The following is a 22,742-nucleotide window of genomic DNA, read 5'->3' on the forward strand; positions in this document are numbered from 1 at the left end:
TGTGTAGGTGTGTGTGTGTGTGTGGGTGTGTGTGTGTGTGGGTGTGTGTGTGTGTGTGTTCTCACCCAGAGACGGGCTCCACGACAATGTCTCGTGGGCGGTCGAGCCGCTCCCACACGAGCACGGTGCGCGTGCCACCGTCCAGCGCCGACACCTCGATGCGGTCCGTGCCTGCGGCCACCCCCAACACGGAACCGGAATATGTATTCGTGCTGGAGGAATCCGATGAGCTATGAAGCTCTTTTTCACAGGTGTCCAGTCGACATCCGTGAAAGGTGGTGCCAGCGCGTTCCCCCGCTCGCTCCGAGGCAAACGCTTTCCCGCCGAGCCCCAAGGCGTGTTTATAACTTTAGCTCCGTCCCTCTGTCGTTTCCGATGCGTGTCGCAGTCGGTCCCGTGCATTCGTTACGTTTAAAGTGCACGCTTTTGTCTATTTTCATTTATTTATTCCTCAGAACCTTACTGATGAAACGGTTTAAGACGATTACGCTCAGGACGTGGTCTCGCCACGGTCATCTAGGAAATCACGGTATACCAGTCTTGATTTAAAGCTTTCGTGACTGCAATAATTCATATTCTTAGCTCTTTCGGTGAAGTCACGTTGAAGGGAAACAATAAAATAATAAAATATAAATAAAACAATAAAAATTCTCACAATGTGACTTTACCGAAAGAGCTAAGATTATGGTATACGAGTCGTTATTAAACAATTTAAGTCTTTTATAAACAACGTCGGGATGCAACAACAAGCACTACCCTCCCAGTGACCATAGCATCTGCCTCTCTCATAAACTAACCGTCCCTCTCCCTCTCTGCATGTCAACTGCACCTGCTGTCTTACAGCACCCCGCGACTCGGACCACACGGAATTCCCCCCTGCACTCCCAAGGCCGGCAGGGGCATCGCCGAACCGCTCGCCCACATCCCGGCCGGAGCCCCGGCCGCTTCGGCCACGGGTCGGCCACGATCGCCGTCACGCCGTCGCGCCCCCGCCCCCGCCCCCCCATTCCCCACCTGCATCTGTCCAGTAGAGCTTCTCCGTGACCCAGTCGATGGCCAGCCCCGCCGGGCTCTCCAGGCTGCTGTCCACCACGACCTGCAGGCAAGGGGCACACGCGGCGGTTACCGGGGCTGAGCGGCGGTTACCGGGGCTGAGCGGCAGTTACTGGGGCTAAGCGATGGTTACCGGGGCTGAGCGGCAGTTACCGGGGCTGAGCGATGGTTACCTGGGCTGAGCGGCAGTTACCGGGGCTGAGCGATGGTTACCGGGGCTGAGTGGCAGTTACCGGGGCTGAGCGATGGTTACCGGGGCTGAGCGGCAGTTACCGGGGCTGAGCGATGGTTACCTGGGCTGAGCGGCAGTTACCGGGGCTGAGTGATGGTTACCGGGGCTAAGCAGCGGTTACCGGGGCTGAGCGGCGGTTACCGGGGCTGAGCGGTGACGTTTTTCTCCGCGGCCGCCCCCTTGTTCAGATCCATCCCGCTCGATTGATTCCTCTATTCCCACATTCGTCCCCAGGACTTCAGGGGCGATCTGTCCCACACTTGGTTGACTCGTGGACTGGGTGAGTAACCTGCACAGAACTGTCTGTCCCGCTTGACAGGGCGATTCAATCATTGCCTACCCTCTGCTCCAACTGGTTTATTCTTTGACCACGCCATGCCTCGCTTGCTTATTGTGGGTGCAATATAATCGTAATTTTCGACTTGTAGCGTCAGCGGGATTTCGCTCAATCACACATAGAATGATGCAGGAACCACAGGTGGTTATACAGCTCTGCAGTCCTCTATACGTTCAGGTGTTTGCCTTCAATTAATGACTTTGCACAAGTGGAGGGAAAACGGAGCACCCAGAGAAAACCCAGGCGTGCGAGGAGGCAATACTATATCCCATACAGATGGCGATTAGTCCACTCGCTGTTCTGCCATCTCCTGACAAGCCGGGGGAATGGTACCTCCTCGATGCCCACTGGAAGGGAGTTTCACGACATCTGTGTGACCCACCAACCCTCGCTGCCTGCACAGCGCTGGATTACAGGTCATCGCACACTTTCAGATGCGCTTCGGCGGCCGTCTGGAACGCTCTTCTTTCCAATATAAGGAAGCCACTGGAACTATGCACTTTCAAATCATCATCTAGATTGACAAACTAATTTCTTCAGAACTGCTTCTTGTGTTTAGTTTTTCGTCATTCTCCGCACCTCCGATTAGCACGTTTGGCTACGTACGGTGCGAAAGAAGTTCACCATACATACAACATACATACATATGGCATAGCCACCACCGCTCAACGAGTATCTCCCCTTACAGCTGATCGGAGGACGCTAGCAACGGATTTTGGGGCGCGGGGGGTGAGGATGGGGGGGCGGTGGTGGCGGCGAGTACCTCCTGCGCGGAGCCGTCCCACTTGGCACGGCTGATGGTGTCGGTGATGACGTCGGTCCAGTAGATGTGCTCGGAGCGATCGTGCCAGTCGAGCGCCACCGCGCTGCGGACGTCGGCCAGCGGCACCACGTCGTCGGAGCGCTCGTCCGTGTCGAAGCTGATCCGGCGGATGTCCGTCCTTCGGGCAAAAAGCAGGAACTTGTCAAGCCCTGATCGCAGGGAGGGAGGGGGAGGGGGTGGCACGGGGGGGGGGGTGGAGGGGAGGGGAGGGGGGCACCAGTCACTAAGGGTCGTCGAGTACAGATGGAAGGCACATCACAAATACTTCTGATTTGAATGTTAACATTCTATATTTCATATGTATATAACATTTAAAATACAATGAGTGAAACAAACAAATATCTGGCCACCGTGGAAGGGTCGGACAAATACTACCCCGAGAGGGGGGCTCTCTACAGCTCTGCTGTGGTGGGGCCACCAGTGGCGTGCGCACGCACTTGCAGGGCTGCGCATTTACCAATTACAGTATTTTTAAACATACATACACATATATGTATTCGGTATATATTTAACGATTTGCATTTTAACACTATCCTTAACTTTTACACATTCAATTTTTTTTGTAATGTCAATATTTTTTTCAAAGTAGGACATGCTCATGAAAATGACAATTTAAATTCTCACAATTCTCATTAATGTTCAGAAAGCGTACGCGGGTGGTTAGAATCCGTCTGCTAATTCTCACAGCCTGCAGACATCGTTCCGACTGTTAAGAGAAGTAAGTGGCCTGGGGCAGGGCACATCCTGCCCCAAAGAGACGATGGCTGACGGTCGAAACTAACAACGGAGTAGCGGCTAAAAGGAGGGAACGCGCCTAAGAGCGCGTCCGCCGACGAGAGATGGAACGACCAAAATCAACTTGAGTGCTGGATCTGGACGGGAGTCGGTGCATCGCGCAACCACGAGAGATGTCGACTGCTTAGGGGAATTCCTTCATCCAGCAGTGGATAGATCGTGGCTAACGATGACGACGGCGACACGTCGCCTGTTGTGACGGGTTCACACGACTCCGCTGTAGGAGACCCCTTTGACCATCGCCACGACGCGAAAAAAAAAAAGGATAACAATCAATTATGGAATAGTGACCCAGAATCGTGACGATTCATCGAAGCGCGAGCAGGGGGGCGGAGGGCGAGAGGGCGGTGAGGGTTAGGCCCGGTGGATACAAGTCCAACGCTCGCGTCTTACGCTCGGAGCAGGTGTGCGAGTCGGCCTTGCGGTAGCCGGTGGGGCAGTCGCAGGTGAAGCCCTCCGAGTTGGGCAGGCAGAGGTGACTGCAGCCACCGTTGTTCCGGCCACAGCGGTTCTTTCCTGCACCAGACAAAGACGACAAAGATCCCCCCCCCCAACAATAGAGCCTGAATAGACTGTTGGGGCACGTGCTGTTAGCGAGAAGGCCGAGAAGGCCGACAAGGCATGCGAGGAGGTGGGTGGCCAGCACGCCACCCGGTCGCCTTTGTCTCCCTACCTGTAATGTTTATACACCACACCAGGTACTGATTTGTGGTCGAGCCGACATGGGTGGAGTCCAGGATCCATCGCTATCACTGGCGTTGACCGTGAGACGTAATCGAACCCGGGCCGCCGGGTCCGTAGCGCAGCGAGCTCACCGCGACACGCACGTAGCGCGCTAACGACGTGCGTGTGAACGCCAGCGTGGGGTCTCCCTCGCACAGCGGACAATCGCGATTGTTGCATTGAAACGAACACCTCTTTCTGCCCCCCCCCACCACCCCCAACCCCCAGTTATATTCCTATTGTGCTCACGTCGTCACGTCCAAATGTATGATGTCACGCACAAACGCAACAGCCGCCATTGTCGGTAACGTCACCGCAGCGCTCGTGCCAGGCCAGGCGCACTTTGAGGTGCGCAAACAAGCAACCAGGACGCTAACCGTCGCGGAAGCCGAACTGCATCTGTGAGAAGACCCTTTCCTCCTTTTTCCCCGGTTCATCCCCGTCCAGGACGGGCCCTGGTGCAGGGGAGTAGGTTTGGGAGCTCCTGTCCAAACTCCCCCCACCCCACCTCCTTTCTGTTGATGCCACAATCCCCCACAATCCCATCGCTTCACAAACGTCGCCGGTCACTCCCATCCAAATCGCTCGTTGATGCTGAGCCGTCGGTTCAGTGTGATAACCTAACCTGCAGCTGTACCCGATGCATGCCCCTGTCTGTTTATACATACGAAATAAACATGAAAAATCTATGTAACCTGGCACCTAGGCCTGTTCGGGCCATGGGCCACAGTGCAGTTACCTTAAACTAAAACTATTTTTATTGTACCAGGTAAGGCTCACTGAGCTATACAGCTCTTTTTCTGAAACGACCTGGCAATCAGAAATTATAGTTCAACGAAGTAGCTTATCACCATGTGGAAATTTATAGCAGCCAAATACACTGAACGCAGAGTTTATTCTAAATGTGGAGGGAAAAACCGGAGGACCCGGCGAAAAATCCACGCGATCACGGGGAGAGCGACACGCAAAGTCCAAATATACAGCAGGCGTCAGAGTCGTGATTGAACTCACGACCTCCTGTATATCAGGCGAGGTAGTTAACATCTCCTAGCCACCGTGAGATGGTGGGCGGGTGGAGGGGCAGTTGGGTGGGTGGGGGGGCAGTTGGGTGGGTGGGGAGGCAGTTGGGTGGGTGGGGGGGCAGCTGGGTGGGTGGGGGGGAAGTTGGGGGGGGGGCGGTGGGGGCAGCGTCTGCTCCGTACCGGCCGGCTGGCGCTGCGGGTGCAGCGTGTGGATGTCCATGGGGAAGTGCAGCTTGTTGCGCACGATCTCCTGGTTCTTGCCCGTGAACTTGTTGGCGCTGTTGATGCTCTTGGTGTGCCAGTCGGTCCAGTAGAGGCTGTCCTCGAACACCGTGATGGCGAACGGGTGCGGCAGGCCTGTACGGGCGTCGCGCGAGCCCGTTCGAGAAAGTACGGTTGTGTAAAATGCTAATTCATAATCAACACGATCTGTCAAAAGCGATTGCAGGCCATTACCTGGACATTCGGCTGTTACATTCTCGCGGAAAGGACAAGAACACGGGTGATAATGCGCTTCAACGCTCATCGGATTCCTCCAGTCTAAATAAAGATTCTGATTCTGATGTAAAGTTGGGGGGAGCAGTGGCGCAGTGGTTTAGCGCCCCGCACGGTGAACCAGTTCTGCTTCCTTCCGATATTCGGAAGCCACTGCAGCTATGCACTTTTAAATCTAGATTGAAAACTGATTTCTTTAAAACTGCTGTTTGTGTTTAGTTTGTTGCCCTCCCGCACCTCCGATTAGCACGGTCGGCTACGTACGTTTCGAAAGAAGTTCAACATCCCTACATATATACACGTGAGAATCGCCGCTGTCGCGCGTTTTCCGAACAATCTGGAGTGAATCCGCCCATGGTGGAAATCCGCTCGCGGTGGCAACTGCCCTCCCATCCCTCCCTGCCGCCCGGCCGGACCATGCCGCCCGCCCACCTTGGCTGATGACGGCCTTGCGGTTTCGCCCGTCGAGGTCGGCGCGCTCGATGACGTGGTGCTTGGCGTCGACCCAGTAGATGCGCCGTCCGGCGTAATCGATGGTGAGGCCGTTGGGCCAGAAGAGCGAGGTGTTGGCAATGACGCGCCGGTGCGAGCCGTCCATGCTCGCGTACTCGATGCGCGGGGTGCTGCCCCAGTCGGTCCAGTAGAGCGTGCTGTGCAGAGGTGGAGGCCGAGACGGAGATGTATGGGGTTAGAGGAGTGTGTGTGGACTGCTGCTGTGTGCACTGGCGGTATATGCGCGTGTTGGCCACAGGTGGTGCATCGGCCAGTCATCTCGGTCATCTCAGTCAGTCGACCCGTGGCACCTGGGTCTGCCCCGTGACCTCCTGCCAGAGGGCGTTCGACACTTTCACGTGGCCTCAACGTGCACGTAGCCTGGCACAAGCGCCGTGGTGACGTCACCGCCACGTAGCGAATGGCGGTTGTTGTTGGCCACCCTCGTGGGAAGCGGTAGCGTAGCGGTTAGCGCTACGCCGCACTACGCCGCGCTACGCCGCGCTACGCCGCGCTACGCCGCGCTACGCCGCGCTACGCCGCGCTACGCCGCGCTACGCCGCGCTACGCCGCGCTACGCCGCGCTACGCCGCGCTACGCCGCGCTACGCCGCGCTACGCCGCGCTACGCCGCGCTACGCCGCGCTACGCCGCACTACGCCGCACTACGCCGCACTACGCCGCGCTACGCCGCGCTACGCCGCGCTACGCCGCGCTACGCCGCACTACGCCGCACTACGCCGCACTACGCCGCACTACGCCGCGCTACGCCGCGCTACGCCGCGCTACGCCGCGCTACGCCGCGCTACGCCGCGCTACGCCGCGCTACGCCGCGCTACGCCGCGCTACGCCGCGCTACGCCGCGCTACGCCGCACTACGCCGCACTACGCCGCACTACGCCGCACTACGCCGCACTACGCCGCACTACGCCGCACTACGCCGCACTACGCCGCACTACGCCGCACTACGCCGCACTACGCCGCACTACGCCGCACTACGCCGCACTACGCCGCACTACGCCGCACTACGCCGCACTACGCCGCACTACGCCGCGCTACGCCGCGCTACGCCGCGCTACGCCGCGCTACGCCGCGCTACGCCGCGCTACGCCGCGCTACGCCGCGCTACGCCGCGCTACGCCGCGCTACGCCGCGCTACGCCGCGCTACGCCGCGCTACGCCGCGCTACGCCGCGCTACGCCGCGCTACGCCGCGCTACGCCGCGCTACGCCGCGCTACGCCGCACTACGCCGCACTACGCCGCACTACGCCGCACTACGCCGCACTACGCCGCACTACGCCGCACTACGCCGCACTACGCCGCACTACGCCGCACTACGCCGCACTACGCCGCACTACGCCGCACTACGCCGCACTACGCCGCACTACGCCGCGCTACGCCGCGCTACGCCGCGCTACGCCGCGCTACGCCGCGCTACGCCGCGCTACGCCGCGCTACGCCGCGCTACGCCGCACTACGCCGCGCTACGCTGCACTACGCTGCACTACGCTGCACTACGCTGCGCTACGCTGCACTACGCCGCACTACGCCGCGCTACGCCGCACTACGCTGCACTACGCTGCACTACGCTGCACTACGCTGCTCTACGCAGCGCTACGCTGCACTACGCTGCACTACGCTGCGCTACGCCGCACTACGCCGCACTACGCCGCACTACGCTGCACTACGCCGCACTACGCCGCACTACGCCGCGCTACGCTGCACTACGCTGCGCTACGCTGCACTACGCTGCACTACGCTGCCCTACGCTGCACTACGCTGCACTACGCTGCCCTACGCTGCACTACGCTGCACTACGCTGCACTACGCCGCACTACGCCGCACTACGCTGCCCTACGCTGCACTACGCTGCACTACGCTGCACTACGCCGCACTACGCCGCACTACGCTGCCCTACGCTGCACTACGCTGCACTACGCTGCACTACGCTGCACTACGCTGCACTACGCCGCACTACGCCGCACTACGCTGCACTACGCTGCACTACGCTGCACTACGCTGCACTACGCCGCACTACGCCGCACTACGCTGCACTACGCCGCACTACGCCGCACTACGCTGCACTACGCTGCACTACGCTGCACTACGCCGCACTACGCTGCACTACGCTGCACTACGCCGCACTACGCCGCACTACGCTGCACTACGCTGCACTACGCTGCACTACGCCGCACTACGCTGCACTACGCTGCACTACGCTGCACTACGCTGCCCTACGCTGCACTACGCTGCACTACGCTGCACTACGCTGCACTACGCCGCACTACGCTGCACTACGCTGCACTACGCCGCACTACGCCGCACTACGCTGCACTACGCCGCACTACGCTGCACTACGCCGCACTACGCTGCACTACGCTGCACTACGCCGCACTACGCCGCACTACGCTGCACTACGCTGCACTACGCTGCACTACGCTGCACTACGCCGCACTACGCTGCACTACGCCGCACTACGCTGCACTACGCCGCACTACGCCGCACTACGCCGCACTACGCTGCACTACGCCGCACTACGCTGCACTACGCTGCACTACGCCGCACTACGCCGCACTACGCTGCACTACGCTGCACTACGCTGCACTACGCTGCACTACGCTGCACTACGCTGCACTACGCTGCACTACGCTGCACTACGCCGCACTACGCTGCACTACGCCGCACTACGCCGCACTACGCTGCACTACGCTGCACTACGCCGCACTACGCTGCACTACGCTGCACTACGCCGCACTACGCTGCACTACGCTGCACTACGCCGCACTACGCTGCACTACGCCGCACTACGCTGCACTACGCTGCACTACGCCGCACTACGCTGCACTACGCTGCACTACGCTGCACTACGCTGCACTACGCCGCACTACGCTGCACTACGCCGCACTACGCTGCACTACGCTGCACTACGCCGCACTACGCTGTACTACGCTGCACTACGCTGCACTACGCTGCACTACGCTGCACTACGCCGCACTACGCTGCACTACGCTGCACTACGCCGCACTACGCCGCACTACGCTGCACTACGCTGCCCTACGAGCCACGGCGACCTGAGTTCGATTCCCGCTCACGAGCAACACCAGTCACAATTGTTTGAACCGGTCATGGGCTTCCCCTAGGTCGACTCAGCCTCGAATGAGTACCTGGTGCGGTGTGTAATCAACGCTAACTGGGGAGACAAAGGCAGCAGGGTATGGTGCTGGTCACCCATCCCACCGCGTACCGTGCCGGCCTTCACAGGTACTCGCTAATACAACACTTGCCCCAACAGTCTGGTGAGGCCACATGGGGAATCGTTGTCGTTCTAACGGGTACTGTAGTGGTAGTGTCGTGGGAGCGGTAGTGCATTGTACTGCACGACGAAACCCGCTCACGGTCCACACGAGCGACGATTATCCGAACCCGTCCCGGGGCCTCCTGCTACTTCAACCGAGTTGCTGTAGCGGTGGGTTAACATCGCCACCGCGGCGACAAAAGCGGAGGTGTAGGCGGGGGTTTGGGGGGGGGGGTGCACGCACCCTTCCAGCGGGTGCAGCGCGATGGCACGCGGCTTCTCCAGGTTCCTCCAGAGCAGCACCTTGCGGTGCGAGCCGTCCAGGTTGGCCACCTCGATGCGCGACGTCCCCGAGTCGGTCCAGTAGAGCTTGTCGTGGATCCAGTCCACGCCCAGACCCCCTGCGTCGTGCCGCACGCGCGAGCGTGCCACGTACGCCGTTATCACCGTTGCGTGCGTGCGTACGTACGTAGCGCGACGTCCGAGTCGGTCCAGTACAGCTATACTCAAACAAAACTACCTTTTGATTTGTACCAGGTAAGGCCCACTGCGCTTAGTAGCTCTTTCGCAAATGATAGCTCAACGAAGTGGCTTACCATCATGTGGACATTCATAGCACCTGGATTCTAAATTGTGGAGCGAAAAACCGGGGGGAAATCCACGCGACCACGGGGAGAACACGCAAACTCCAAATATACAGCAGGCATCGTGGTCGGAATTGCACCCCGAACCTCCTGTATACCAGGCGAGGTAGTTAACATCTCGCAACCGTGCCGCATGTCATGGATCCAGTGCACGCCCAGACTTCCTGCACCGTGCCACGTGCACGCAAGCGCACCTTCACCGCCATCGACGGCATCGTTGATATCGCTCCTCGCGCGAGTGTTAACGATTGAGAAAGAGAGAGAGGGGGGGGGGGCACGGGAGGCAAGCGGGCGCACGCGGGCGCGTTACCTGGGCTCTCGAGCCCTGTGGACACCACCTCGGTGACGCTGCTGCCGTTGAGGTAGGCGCGCGTGATGCGGTCGAGCGTCACGTCCGACCAGAAGACGAGCTCGCGCGCGTGGTGGAAGTCCAGGGCGATGGCGTTCTCCAGGTTGTTGAGCAGCAGCGTGTACTCGGAGCGGTGCGGCAGCACCTGCCGGATGTCGATCCGGTTGGCGAACAGCAGCACCGGCTCGGGGCCTGAGCGTCGGCGGCGCGGTGAAGACGGTGGTGGGGGGCGGGGGGGGGGAGCACCGGGATAGTGAATATAAATAGATTAAGGCGCAGCCCTGCAATTGCCTCTTCATATCCTGGATGGGGGTTGACTCAGCCCATCACCCCCTCCGGGGTGAATAAAAATGGCACCGCGTTGTGTGGAAGAGTCAACGGTGGGTGTCACAAATGCTCAATAATTGGCTGAAAACACATCGAGGAGTGCAGATCTTGGGCAAATATTGCCGCCGCCGCAGAACGATCGCCGGCCATTCCCAGCATCGCCTCCCTGCCCCCCCCCCCTCCCCCCCACTGACCGAGCGCCTTGCAGCCCTTCTTGTCGGGCCGCAGCTCGTAGCCCTGCTCGCACCAGCACTCGAACCCTCCCGCCGTGTTGGTGCAGCCCTGGCTGCAGTATCCATCCTCCGCACACTCGTCCACATCTGCCGCGGGGGCGGGGGGGGCGGAGGAACGGGTGGGGGTGGGCGGGCGGGCAGGGAAGGGATGGCGGAGAGGTGACGGCAAGGGGGGTGGAGTTGTGGGGGGCGGGGCGGGGGGGCAAGGGGGTGTATCACGACTGAAGGCAATAGCACAGTTGTAATAAAGTTAAAAAGGTTTTTGGAAAAAAGACTCCGACAAGAAGTCGCTGTCGAGCGACAGCTGTAGTTTTACACTGTGGCGGATAATGAGCCCGCACGATTGCGTCAGGAGACGCGCAGTGGCGAAGCATCGTGGTTGTGCTGATGCCTCCGTCCTCCCTCGAGTTTGCGACTACGTTCCCGCCGCTCTATTCTGGGTGGTGACCACAGCCGCCGCACACGGGAGAGGTTTTAATTTCCCGCTTGCGCATCAAGAATCTGCATCGGCTCATCGACAAGAAGTAAATATAATTTTTAAATTACAGAGGCGGGGGTGGGTAGGCGGTGCGTGCGTCACAAGCGGATCTAAAACGTTGACTTAAGGCTTTCGTGACTGCAGGAATTCATATTCTTTGTGTCTTTCGGTAAAGTCACGTAGGTAGGTTAAAAGAAAATAACAAAAAATAACAATGCTTGTGTTGTGATCGAAACGTCGTAGTTTTTGGTTATTTTTTGTTATTTTCTTTGCACCGATCTACGTGACTTTACCGAAAGACCCAAAGAATCGGATCTAAAACGATTCATCGATTAAATTAGCTCCTTGTACTAACGATGAATTTATCGGAAATCTCTGAAGGACCGACATGGCGTGGGGAGGCCGTCGTCCAACAGTGGATAGCCAACGGGCTGGGTTTCACAGCCATGTGGCGTGCGCTTCGATACCCGCCCCCCTTCCCCTGTCACCCGGTGGGCTAGCTGCAGGGTGCACAGGCGGTGGTGCAATTCCACGGGGACCACAGGCCGTATGCACAGGTGCCGGACCACGAAGAGCGGAGTGGGGGTGGGGAGGAACTGAACAGTGGGGGGGGGGGGGGGGGGCGGCGGCTCCCATTTAATTCCGTTCACCAGGGCCGACGCCAACCACCGCTGCGCCACCGGTTTCACGCCAAAAATATTTCCGCTGCCCCTCTGCGTGAGAGTCTCCCTCCTGACAGCGTGCGGCGCACCGCACACGAATGCTCGCCCGCCCGCCCGCCGCTACCGGTAAAACGATCGACAGCGCGGGCTGTAAATACGGCTCTGAAGAAAAGCGACAGCGGGCGTCCGGTTACGGCCGACCCTTGACCCTTCCCCGCTCCCGCCGCCGCCCCGCTCCGGCGCGTTGGCGCCGGCGTCGCTGCGGTGGCGCGGCGCCCACCGTGGCAGTCCTTGCCGTTGTCGGCGAGCCGGTGGCCCGTGTGGCACGAGCACTGCACCGTCCCGCGCGCCTGCTGGCACTTGTGGGCGCAACCGCCGTTGTTGACGTTGCAGCTCTCGGATGCCGAGTCGGCCCCTGCGGAACGAGCAGCGGCAATCACAAGCTATGCGTGGGGCGAGGCGCAACCGCGCAGAGCAACCGCACGTGGCACAACTGAACGTGGTGGAACCACACAATGGCACAACCACACAAGTCAATTCTACACATGGCACAACCACTGGGCACAAACACACGTGGCACAACTAAAGATGCGTTCAAACGGCGCCGCCACGCAGCACAACCACACAGGGCGAATCCACGCGTGAACTAACTGGAGATGACACGACCACACGTGACACAGGCACACACAGTAGCCCAACTTGGCAAAAAAACCTACGCACCAAAGAACGTGCAGCAGCCATTATGGTCACACAAGTAGAGCCACCAAGGTCGGGTTTCCTGACTTTGCCAATTTTTATTTATTTCAGTCTCTGCTCTAGTGCGAATTCGCTGTGACCCATCTCAGAGCCCTCCCCCCCCTCCTCCCACCGCGCGCTGCACGGCTACACCTCTACACGCCAGGAGTCACGAACGGCGACGTCCGAAACCGCCACCTCTGCCGAAGCCTTCTCTTTCCGTGACAATGTAAAAAAGTTGGGCGAGCGTTTGTCACTTGGCGGCGAGTGAGCGCGCACGTGCTCACGTCCGCGCTCGCGCGCACCCACGGATCGGGAAGCCGGCTCTGATTGAGGGGACATTGACCACTGCCCGGCGGCTGATTTTGTGCTCGAACGCCCACACAGCCCCCCGAGGGTAGAAACACGACGCGACGCAGCAACACACCGCGGCGCCTTTGAAATCTCGCACCCTGCGCTTTTCTTTTATTTTTAAAGGGAAGGAGAGAAACACATCGTTTTAAACCAGCCCACCCGGTTTTCACGAGCTGCAGAAACCCGTTTACTGCTCGACTCCAAGTGTACGGTGATGATTATTGCGTTCTTATACAAGGTGTGTGCGGCTGTAATGATGTGTTTGGTAATGGTGTGCGTGGGGCGGTGGTGGCGGCGGTGGCGGTGGGGGTGGTAGTGCCGGGGCCACGCAGTGGGGAATGCAAAATCATTAAAAAAAAACATTGTTGGAGGCCTTTCCTTTTCAATAGACGTAGAATCGAAGCGAGATGACAGAAGAGATGCAGACAACAGATAAAGACGTCGTGAGTCCACAGACTCGCAGACAACAATGTGGACGCAGTGAGATGAGAGAAGAGAGAGAGAGGCAGACAAGGTAGAGATGAGAGAGATTCATTGGCTTTGATGTCAATGAGCTTGCGTTTGTCAGGACTTGAATTTAAGCAGATATTTTGACACCTCGCCATTGTATTCATCGGTCCTTGAGCCACCTTGCTTGCCACACATTGTGCTGCGTTTCTTTGCATCTATAGCGCCGCCGATGTCGCGGGAGGGTGAGGCGACCGACGGCTGCTGGGAGAGGCCGATCTGCCGCTGTTTGAGCGTTCCCTTTCCAGGGGGAGTGCTCGCTCTCGCGCCAGGCCTACGCCGTCGCGCCGAGCTCAATCGCAGCGGCGCAAATCCCGCCGAGAGGCCACGAGAGACGTAACCGCTTCCATCAACGAGGTCCCGCAACATCGCAAACAACAACAACAACAACAAAATCGTTCCCGCAGTTCACGGGTGGCTCGGTAGGTGGACAACGTTTACGCGTGACCAGGTTAAAGCCTCTAAGCCTGTGGTCAAATCACCCAACATCATTTGCCCAAGAAACGTTGCGCCAAATTTTGTCCGACACTGGCCCAACGTTCCACGTTCGCCGGGCATCTATCAACCGAGGCTTGCCGGGTGGCTGCAGTGATTTTGGTGGCGGGATGGGGACGGGGGGGGGGGGGGGGGCTGAGTGGCTCACGGCACTGCTGGTGGGGGGTCTCGTCGCTGCCGTCGGAGCAGTCGGCCACGCCGTTGCACACCTTCCTTTGGCCGATGCAGCGTCCCGAGCTGCAGGCGAACTGGTCAGCGGCGCACTGCGGGGGGTCTGCGGGGGTGGGGAGGGGGTCGCGGGTCGGGGGGGGGGCACGCGCGGGATCGTCAGGGGTGCACCTGCGACGCGTCTATTGGCACGCACGAACACGAGTACACGCAGCCGTCGCCCTGTATCTGTTTCATGCTGCTGTAACTGAATTGTCGCTGTACGGTGGGCGGCCCAAAAATACCGTGCCCGAGCCAACGACGTTGCATTGCAGGGAAATTATGATTTAACGTCGATTTATGTTTGCGGAAATATTTTCGATGTCTCACGCACCGCAGATTTCTTTGCCCCGATGTCTCTTCGCGTCAATGCTGTCGCTTTAATTTATTTGTTTTTGCTTTTTGACATTCTTGGTGACCCGAGTCACTCGTCGTCTCACCGAGTCCTCACCACGTTCAATAAAATAAACTTGAACGTGGGTCTGTGTTGCGTGTCCGTGCATGCGTATATCTGCGTGTGCACGTCTGTCCGAGTGCGTGCGTGCGTCTGTGCATGCGTGCACACGTACGGAGAGCGGTGGCGTAGCGGTCAGCGCGCCGCGCTACGAACCCAGCGACTCGAATTTGATTCCCTCTCACGGCCACCGACAGCAGTGACGATCATCTGAACTCGTCCTGGGCCTCCCAGAGTCCGGCTCAGCCATAAATGAGTATACACATTCTGCGTATAACCATGAGCACCGCGGAGACGAAGGCGGCCGGGCGTGGCGCTGGCCACACCGTGCCCTCTTCGATGCCCCGCGCCGGCCTTCGTAGGCGCCGATACTCGCCGACAGCGCTCGCCCCAACAGGCTGTCAGGGCTACAACCGGGGATCTTTGCCCTCGCCTCAGCGCCTCACCCGTCCTCTCGCAGCCGGCCTCGTCACTGCCGTCGGAGCAGTCGTCCTCGCCGTCGCAGCGCCACGACACGCGGATACAGCGCCCCGGGCCACAGCGGAACTGCTCCGTCCCGCAGGCCATGGCCGCTGAGCCGACGTGGCGGAGGGGGGGGGCGAGGGAGAGCGGGAAGGGCAGCAGTAGCGATGGTGGCGGAGGAGATCGAGAAGGGCAGCAGTAGTGGAGGGGGGAGGTGGGGGAGAGCAGGAAGGGCAGCAGTAGCGGGGGGGGGGGGGGGGGGCAGCAAACGTGTTAAGAATTAAACTGTTGAGCTATCGCGCTGGTTTTCAAAAGCGACCTGGCTACAAATGATAGCTCAACTAAGCGGCTTATCACGTGGAGATTCATAGTGGCCAAATACGAGCGACCGGAGAAAAATCCTCGCGACCATGGGGCGAGAGACACGCAAACTCCAAATATACAGCGGGCGTCAGGGTCGGTGATCGAACCCCCGCGGCCCCGTGTACCGGGTGGAGGTAGTTGACATCTCGCGGCCGCAACGGGCAGTGGGCAGCCGGGGGAACGTCTGCGGGCGGTGGGAAATTTCATCGGCTCTCGCGGACTCCCGCCCCGCGTGGATTATCTCCACGGGAGATTTGTTTCGGCGAACCCGAAACGGAGAATGGGATTTCGGAAAGGATATTACTGACGGTCGTCAAAGAGAGAAAAAAATAATATATATACAAAACTGACGGTGACGATGATGAAAATGAACCTCCTATCCAGCGGCGAAAGTTAACCCCCCCCCCCACTCCCCGTAGCCTTGGAGATTCTGGGGTTCATGACACTGAACACCCTGGAACTATTTTTAAAATTACTTTTTGGAATTATCTTGTCCCCCAGGTGGTGGGGTGTTTCGTATTGGTTTCCCCTGCCCCCCCCCCCAGGCACCCACCCTCGCCCCGTCAGTTTGAAATGACACGTGTGCAGCGTGAGCGGGCGCTCGCTTGGTGCGACCGCCGTTATATTGACTAAGTTTCATCGCTGGCCGCTAAGCCGGGGAAGCGGGGGGGGGGACGCCTGGGGGGGGGCCCTTTGTTGGCACGCGACAATAAGGGTCGCCCCCCCCCCCCTCGTAGCCCAGCCGTAGGCTTTTCAGATCACCGCCGTTGTGAAAGGATTTACCATCACGATCATCATCACCCTCGTCGTCCTCATCGTCATCGTCGTCACCTGAACCCTTCGATGGTTTTACCATCGTCATCATCTTCGTCATCGACCACTGTCGTAATTATGGTCGCCACCGTCATCGTCATCGTCGTTCATGGCTTTATCGTCACCGTCAATGGATTCATCATAAATATCATTACCGTCAAAGGATTTACCAGCATCTTCATCATTATTCATTATCCTAATTATGATCACCATCATCATCATCATCGTTCATGGCTTTATCATCACCGTTAATGGATTCATCATAAATATCATTATCGTCAAAGGATTTACCAGCATCTTCATCATTATTCATTATCGTAATTATGATCATCATCATCATCATCGTTCATGGCTTTATCATCACTGTGAATTGATTTATCATGAATATCATTATCGTCAAAGGTTTTACCATCATCATCTTCATCAAGCATCATCATTGCTTGACTATCGCTATCGTAAACAGTCATTATCATCAATGGATTTTCACCATCATCAAACAGCTTTTTCATCATCGTACGATCACGATCATCTTCACCACGATGATAGCACCGATAAAATCTGGCACAGCGCACGAGGCAGCGGCGTTGCAAAAACCTGGACCCAGCCACCTTTGTCTCCCCGTTGCTGATGTTTTCACGCACACTGCACTCATTTGAGGTAGTCAACCTCGCTTCGGCCATGGGCAGGGTCAAATTTTCATCACACACAGAAACCCGAACCCTCACGTTAACCCGAACCCTCACGTTAACAGGAACCCTCACGTTAACCCGAACCCTCACGTTAACCCAAACCCTCAAGTTAACCGTGAGGGGGAATGGAAATTCGGTCCGCCAGGTTCGTAGCGCAGTGCACGGACCACTTAGCTACCACTCCCCATCGCTGGCACCACCACTGACACCACCACCACCACTGCAAGCACCAGCCACCGCCACCGGTGACACCACGACCACCAAAACGGCCATCGCTGCAAGCACCAGCGCTAAAGCGCGACTCACAGCAGTTCCTCTCGTCGGAGCGGTCGTCGCAGTCGGCGTCGCCGTCGCATCGCCACGCCGCGTTGATGCACATCCCGTTCCCGCACAGGAACTCCCCGGCGCGGCACGGCTGCTGCGTGGCTGCGCACGGCGGCGAAAACCGAAACACGGGAATCAAACGCGGGCGCGGGACGCGTGCCGGCGGGGCGGCCACGGGCCGGAGATCCGTGGAGATGGAGGAGGCGGCGGCGGTAGCGGCGGCGGCAGCAGCAGCAGCGAGACAAACTTACAGAGTTCAGAGGCCACGACCGGACATAAGCGACGAAGGCAAGCGAGGAATAGAGGGTACAATGGGAAGTGATAGGCTGACAACAACGATGAGCGTGAAAGAAGTTCAACAGAGATTCACACGGCAACAGGGGGGCCACGAGGACTGGAGGCGAGTGACAACGATCTAGGCTGCTGCAGCTGGCGCGTGTTCGCCATATTCGCCGCTTCCTTGGCACGCGCGTGTGGGAGAACGCTGCAGTCGCGTCCGGGGCTCGGACACGAGGGAGCCGCGCGTCCGTACCGCAGTCGGTCTCGTCGGACCAGTCGCCGCAGTCGTTGTCCCCGTCGCAGCGGTAGATGTCGAGGATGCAGCGGCCGTACGCGCAGCGGAATTCCTCCTGGCCGCACGGCGCGGACGGGGCCTCCGAGGCTGAGACACGGAGCGAGAGAGACGGGGACGGGGACGGGGGCGGAGAGAGGGGAGGGAGAAACAGGGAGAGGGACGGAGGGAGAGACAGAGAGGCGGAGAGAGGGAGGGAGACACGGAGGCGCAGGCACATTAGAGGCAGACAGACATCATCTGCAATGCAACGGGACCCGCATACCTCTTTCGAAACAACAGCCCGGAGAACCTCATTATTTATTTCTTCCACACAATAAAAAAAACTATACCGCCCCCCCCCTCCACCCCAAGATCCGCACCGATTAGCGAACAAAGGAGGTGAAAGCAAAGGTTGCGGACCCCTCGCTCGGGTTCTCAAAACAAACGGGAGTCCTGTGGCCCATCCTTCCAGGGGTCGATTGGCCAGGGCCCAGCAGGGCCTCTCCCCCCTCCCCCACCCCCCCCACATTGCTCCCTCCTGGCCTCCCCCCAGGACCGCATGGTGGCAATTAACTCTTCACATTCCACGCTCGCGATGCGGGGATTATCGTCCATCACGGCAAAGATACTTATGCACTTGTTTTTCTTGGCGGGACTACCCCCCCCCCGCCTCCACCATCCCACACCCCACCTTCTGCCCCACGGGCATGTGGTGGTGAATCCGGAGCTGATGTGCGCCTCCGTGTGTCTGCGTGTGTGCCTGTATGTCCGTGCGCGTCGTGCCGGCGTTCACAGTAGGTGCTGCTCGCGAACAGCACTTGGCCCAACGGTCTGCAAAAAAAAAAGCTACACGGGGCATCTTTGGCTTTGTGCCTGCAGCTGCGGCGCTAAACACGGCGACCCCTGATTTCGAGCCACGGCTAACATCGGTGGCGTACGACATCTGAACTGGTCCTGGGCTCTCTCTCTCCCCTAGGCCGACTCAGCCTTAAAACGAGCGCCTGGTGCTGTGTGCCTAACATCAGCACTGGGGAGACAAAGGCGGCCGGACGTGGTGCTGGCCACACCGCCTCCTCGTGCGCCGTGCACGATCTTCCATCGGTGCTCGCGCAAAGCTCTGGCCCCGGCAGTCTCCGGGGGATCTTTGTGCCTTTGTCTTCCCGTGCACGCGCACCTGGGCAGGGTTCTCTGCTCTTCATTATTTTCCAGCAATGTCATTGTGGGGGTGCGGGGGATTGTGGATATTATCGGATGAAGTGAGTGGTGGGGGGAAAGGGGAAAGAAGGGGGAGGGGGGGCACCACTAGATTTTTGAGTCAAGCCGGACCGCTGTTTACGTGGCAGAGGAATTTAGGAGGTCAGAGGGCACCGCAGGCTCGCTTTAAAGGTTTTGTTAAATTTGGGCTCCGCTTCGGTCGCGAAGTCACCGGGAATGGCGTCGCCTCCGTTGCCTGTCTTGACGGCACACAACGGAGACGCGCCGGGAGGGGACGTTTGGCCGCGATGAGAAGTGGAGGCACCGGCTCGCAGCCCCCCCTTGGTGCGCCGGCCGCAACAACGAGCGCGGCACCCCCGCTCGACTCCCGGGGGTAGCGGGAGTCCGAACGCTTCGATGGGGCGCCACGGTGGCGAGATGTTAACTACCTCGCCTGGTATGCAGGAGGTCGCGGGTTCCAGCGACCTCGTGCTTACCAGCCCGACCCTGATGCTTGCTGTGTATTTGGAGTTTGCACGTCTCTCTCTCCCCGTTTTCCAGGTCCTCCGGTGTTTCCCTCCACATTCAGAATCGGCGTGCGTTTGGAGCATTCGGCTTCCACGCGACAGTTTTTAGAGAATGTGGAGCAGGAGAGAGTTCCCAGATGACGGGAGCGGCCAGCGGGAAACGCCACCGCTCAGCCAGGAGCAGCCCCTGCTTCTGTCGGAACGATCAACAAAGGCAGAGGTGTCACCCCTTTCTCCTTTGCTGCTCCCGCTGTCTGTAACCAACTGGCTGCTCCCCTTGCCCCGTGTCGAGTCAAGACTGCTTACTTTTCACTTCTTCTCCACTCAGGTGAGATGGAGGAATAGTACAGCTGGGGGCGACGGGGGGGGGAGAGGTTAGTGGGGAGCGGGAAGGGGCACGGGGGGAGGAGTCCAGGTCACTAAGCCCCAGTCAGAGATTGGAGCCTCGTAAACCTTGGCGCCTTGAGCCTGCGCTGTAATTATTAATGTGGCCAATTATGACCGTCGCTGTGACGCCGTGGAGGAGCCCCCCCCCCACCTGCGGGTGGAGGGGGGGGGGGCCCACAGCTTAGAGGGGTGGGCACACAATCTCGCCGGGGGGGGGGGTGGTCGACGCAGTCAACGTCAGACAAACGTTAAACGTCGACGGAATGAGCAACGATGCGATCCACTTCCTTCTGCCGTGCGTTCCAGCTCTCGCTCTGGGGAAAGGCCGCAGGTGCCCATCGTTTGATTGGGGGGGGGGGGATGGGGGGGGATAGAGCCTTGAGCCGCGGTAGCGCAGCGCCTCTGGGAGGCGGGGAGGGAGCGGGCGGGGAGGCGATGGAAGTCGTCCCGTAGATGTGGCTCGACTTACGACAGCGCGCCTCGTCGGAGCTGTCCTTGCAGTCGCTGTCGCCGTCGCAGAACCAGTGCTCGGCGATGCAGCCTCCGTCGCTGCAGGTGAACTCCTTGTCGGAGCACTCCCTGGCGTCTGGGAACAGCACGACACGAACAAAGACAAAGATCCCCCGTACAGCGTTAACAGACTGCAGGTTTTCAAGTTTCAAGTTTCATTTATTAGGTAGAGCCCTGTGAGCCATGCGGCTCTTAAGTCGGGTGCAACCGCAACAAACAAAATTTGAACACAGAACATCTTAAAGCGACAACGCGTAACAGAAACATTCTGGAATAAACCAGCAAATATTCCACACAAGGTGCAAGTGCTGTTCGCGAGGGCCTATCAAGGCTGGAACGGCACACGAGGGGGTGGGTGGCCAGCACCACGCCCGGCCGCCTTTGTCTCCCCAGTGGTGGTGTTTTTTCACACCGCATCGGGGTACTCATTTGAGACTGTCGACCTAGGGGAGGCCCAGGACCAGCAGTGTTGACCGTGAGCAGGGATCGAACTCGGGTCGTAACGGAGTGTGGTAACCACTACGCCACCGCCCCCCCACGAACACACACACACGAGTAAACACATGTAACACACACACACGTGTAAGCGCACGTAAGCACCCGCACGAAAGCATTAACGAGCAGAGACAACGACCCCCCGCATGAATGTTTTAAGGATGTCGGCGTTAAGCGTCGGCCCAACGTACACAAAAACCCAAACGCAGCATCCGGTAGAAGTGACCTCCGTGCGGAGGAATGATTTGTAGCCGGCCAGACGGAGGGGAAACATAAACGCAATTATAATTAAGGGGCAATTAAGAAAAAATCCCAAAAGATTCATGGAACTTGGGAATTATTCTAAACATTCCCAGGTAGAAGCTCTCAAAAAATAGAGAGCTCACTAATCAGCAATCACACGTTACATGCCCTGCTGGAGCTGCACGAGAGGATGTATAGCGTTACAGTTAATTAAAATGCCTCCCGACGTGAGCTATTTAAAGAATTCCAATTTGTGCCTCGGCTTCTGAGGAGGTCCCTTTAATAAAGGGGAACACCAGGCGATCGTCACATTCACAAGGGGGAGAGGCAGCTCAGAGGAACGGGGTCGAGATGGTGAGGTCGGTGGGGGGGGGGGGCGCGGGGGGGGGGACTTTTTTTGGACACCACTGCAGTGCTCGCTGGACTGTAGAAATTAACAAACAAAAAAAAGTCAAGGAGCAGCCCCCCTGCAATGTCTTGTTTATGCCACTGCTGGCGAAAGGCCCTCCGATGGAGGGAGCTCTTGAGGGGTGCCCCGTGACAAAAGGGAGTAGTTTGGCCTCCTCTTCCATCGCCGGCCACATAATCCTGAAAGATGGTCCAGTTGCTGCTAACCACTACATCATGGTAGTCCTAACCCTGTTAAAATAATAATATGAATAATAATTTTCAGTCCTTGTCAATCCACTGCTGGATGAAGACCTCCTCACACCATATCAATTGTGAGGGCTGTTTAGCCATACTTCTCCACGCAGATCCATGCGAGGGCTGTTTAGCCATACTTCTCCATGCAGATCCATGCGAGGTGAATGGAATGGGTCTCGGGCACGATTCAGATATCCCTCACCGCTGATGTTAGCTGTGGCCTGGAATCGAACTTAGTTTGTCGGGTTCGTGGCACAGTGCCTCTAACTAACCACTGCGCCACCACTCCATCCATAGCCGTTTTAACCTCGGAGAAATTAAACGAGTTTGATGCAACCACTTTGATGAAATGTACAAATATGTAAACTATGTACGGTATGTATGTATGTAGAACTTCTTTTGCACCGTACATAGCCAACCGTGCTCACCGGAGGTGCGGAGAAGGACAATGAACTAACACACAAAAAAAGCTGTTGTGAAGAAATTCGTTTTCAATCTAAATTCATCTCCTTGAGGTGGGATAGAACTTACAAGGTTTTGGGTGACCTCCAGTTATGGCCAGGTCAAAGTCCCGTGCGACCCGGGTTTGATTTCCGTGCACGGCTAACATCGGTGGCAAGTGACAGCTGAACCGGTCCTGGGCATTTCCTTCACCGACTTGCGCTGACGAGTGCGGTGAACTAAAGTCGAACAACATCCCCATGACGGACAAAGCGTGGGGGAGGCATTTACCGAGCAGTCGATTGACAAAAAGGACATTGAAGGCCAGAACAAACTTTCATTCATCCGTCTGACATCAAAGAAACCAATTTAATCCACCTCGAG

The 22,742-nt window shown here is 58.2% G+C and overlaps 1 protein-coding gene across 2 annotated transcripts in view; it reads right to left on the bottom strand.

The window, feature by feature from the left end:
- The window catches only part of LRP4 (LDL receptor related protein 4), a 152,001-nt gene that overhangs the window by 24,247 nt on the left and 105,012 nt on the right, over positions 1-22,742 (bottom strand). For both annotated transcript variants that reach the window (XM_076065420.1, XM_076065421.1), the window contains exons 5-19: positions 20,494-20,610; positions 17,896-18,024; positions 17,346-17,465; positions 15,159-15,284; positions 14,200-14,325; positions 12,241-12,375; positions 10,782-10,907; positions 10,222-10,452; positions 9,512-9,668; positions 5,913-6,130; positions 5,166-5,342; positions 3,634-3,756; positions 2,386-2,594; positions 1,015-1,096; positions 66-171 (exon numbers count right to left, since the gene is read on the bottom strand). In XM_076065420.1, coding sequence (XP_075921535.1) covers positions 66-171; positions 1,015-1,096; positions 2,386-2,594; positions 3,634-3,756; positions 5,166-5,342; positions 5,913-6,130; positions 9,512-9,668; positions 10,222-10,452; positions 10,782-10,907; positions 12,241-12,375; positions 14,200-14,325; positions 15,159-15,284; positions 17,346-17,465; positions 17,896-18,024; positions 20,494-20,610 — 2,182 coding nt within the window. The remainder of the gene's footprint in view (positions 1-65; positions 172-1,014; positions 1,097-2,385; positions 2,595-3,633; positions 3,757-5,165; positions 5,343-5,912; positions 6,131-9,511; positions 9,669-10,221; positions 10,453-10,781; positions 10,908-12,240; positions 12,376-14,199; positions 14,326-15,158; positions 15,285-17,345; positions 17,466-17,895; positions 18,025-20,493; positions 20,611-22,742) is intronic.

Source organism: Petromyzon marinus, chromosome 7 (genome assembly GCF_048934315.1).
Source record: "Petromyzon marinus isolate PM22_M1 ecotype Great Lakes invasive population chromosome 7, UKy_Petmar_22M1.pri1.0, whole genome shotgun sequence".
Taxonomy (NCBI): domain Eukaryota; kingdom Metazoa; phylum Chordata; class Hyperoartia; order Petromyzontiformes; family Petromyzontidae; genus Petromyzon; species Petromyzon marinus.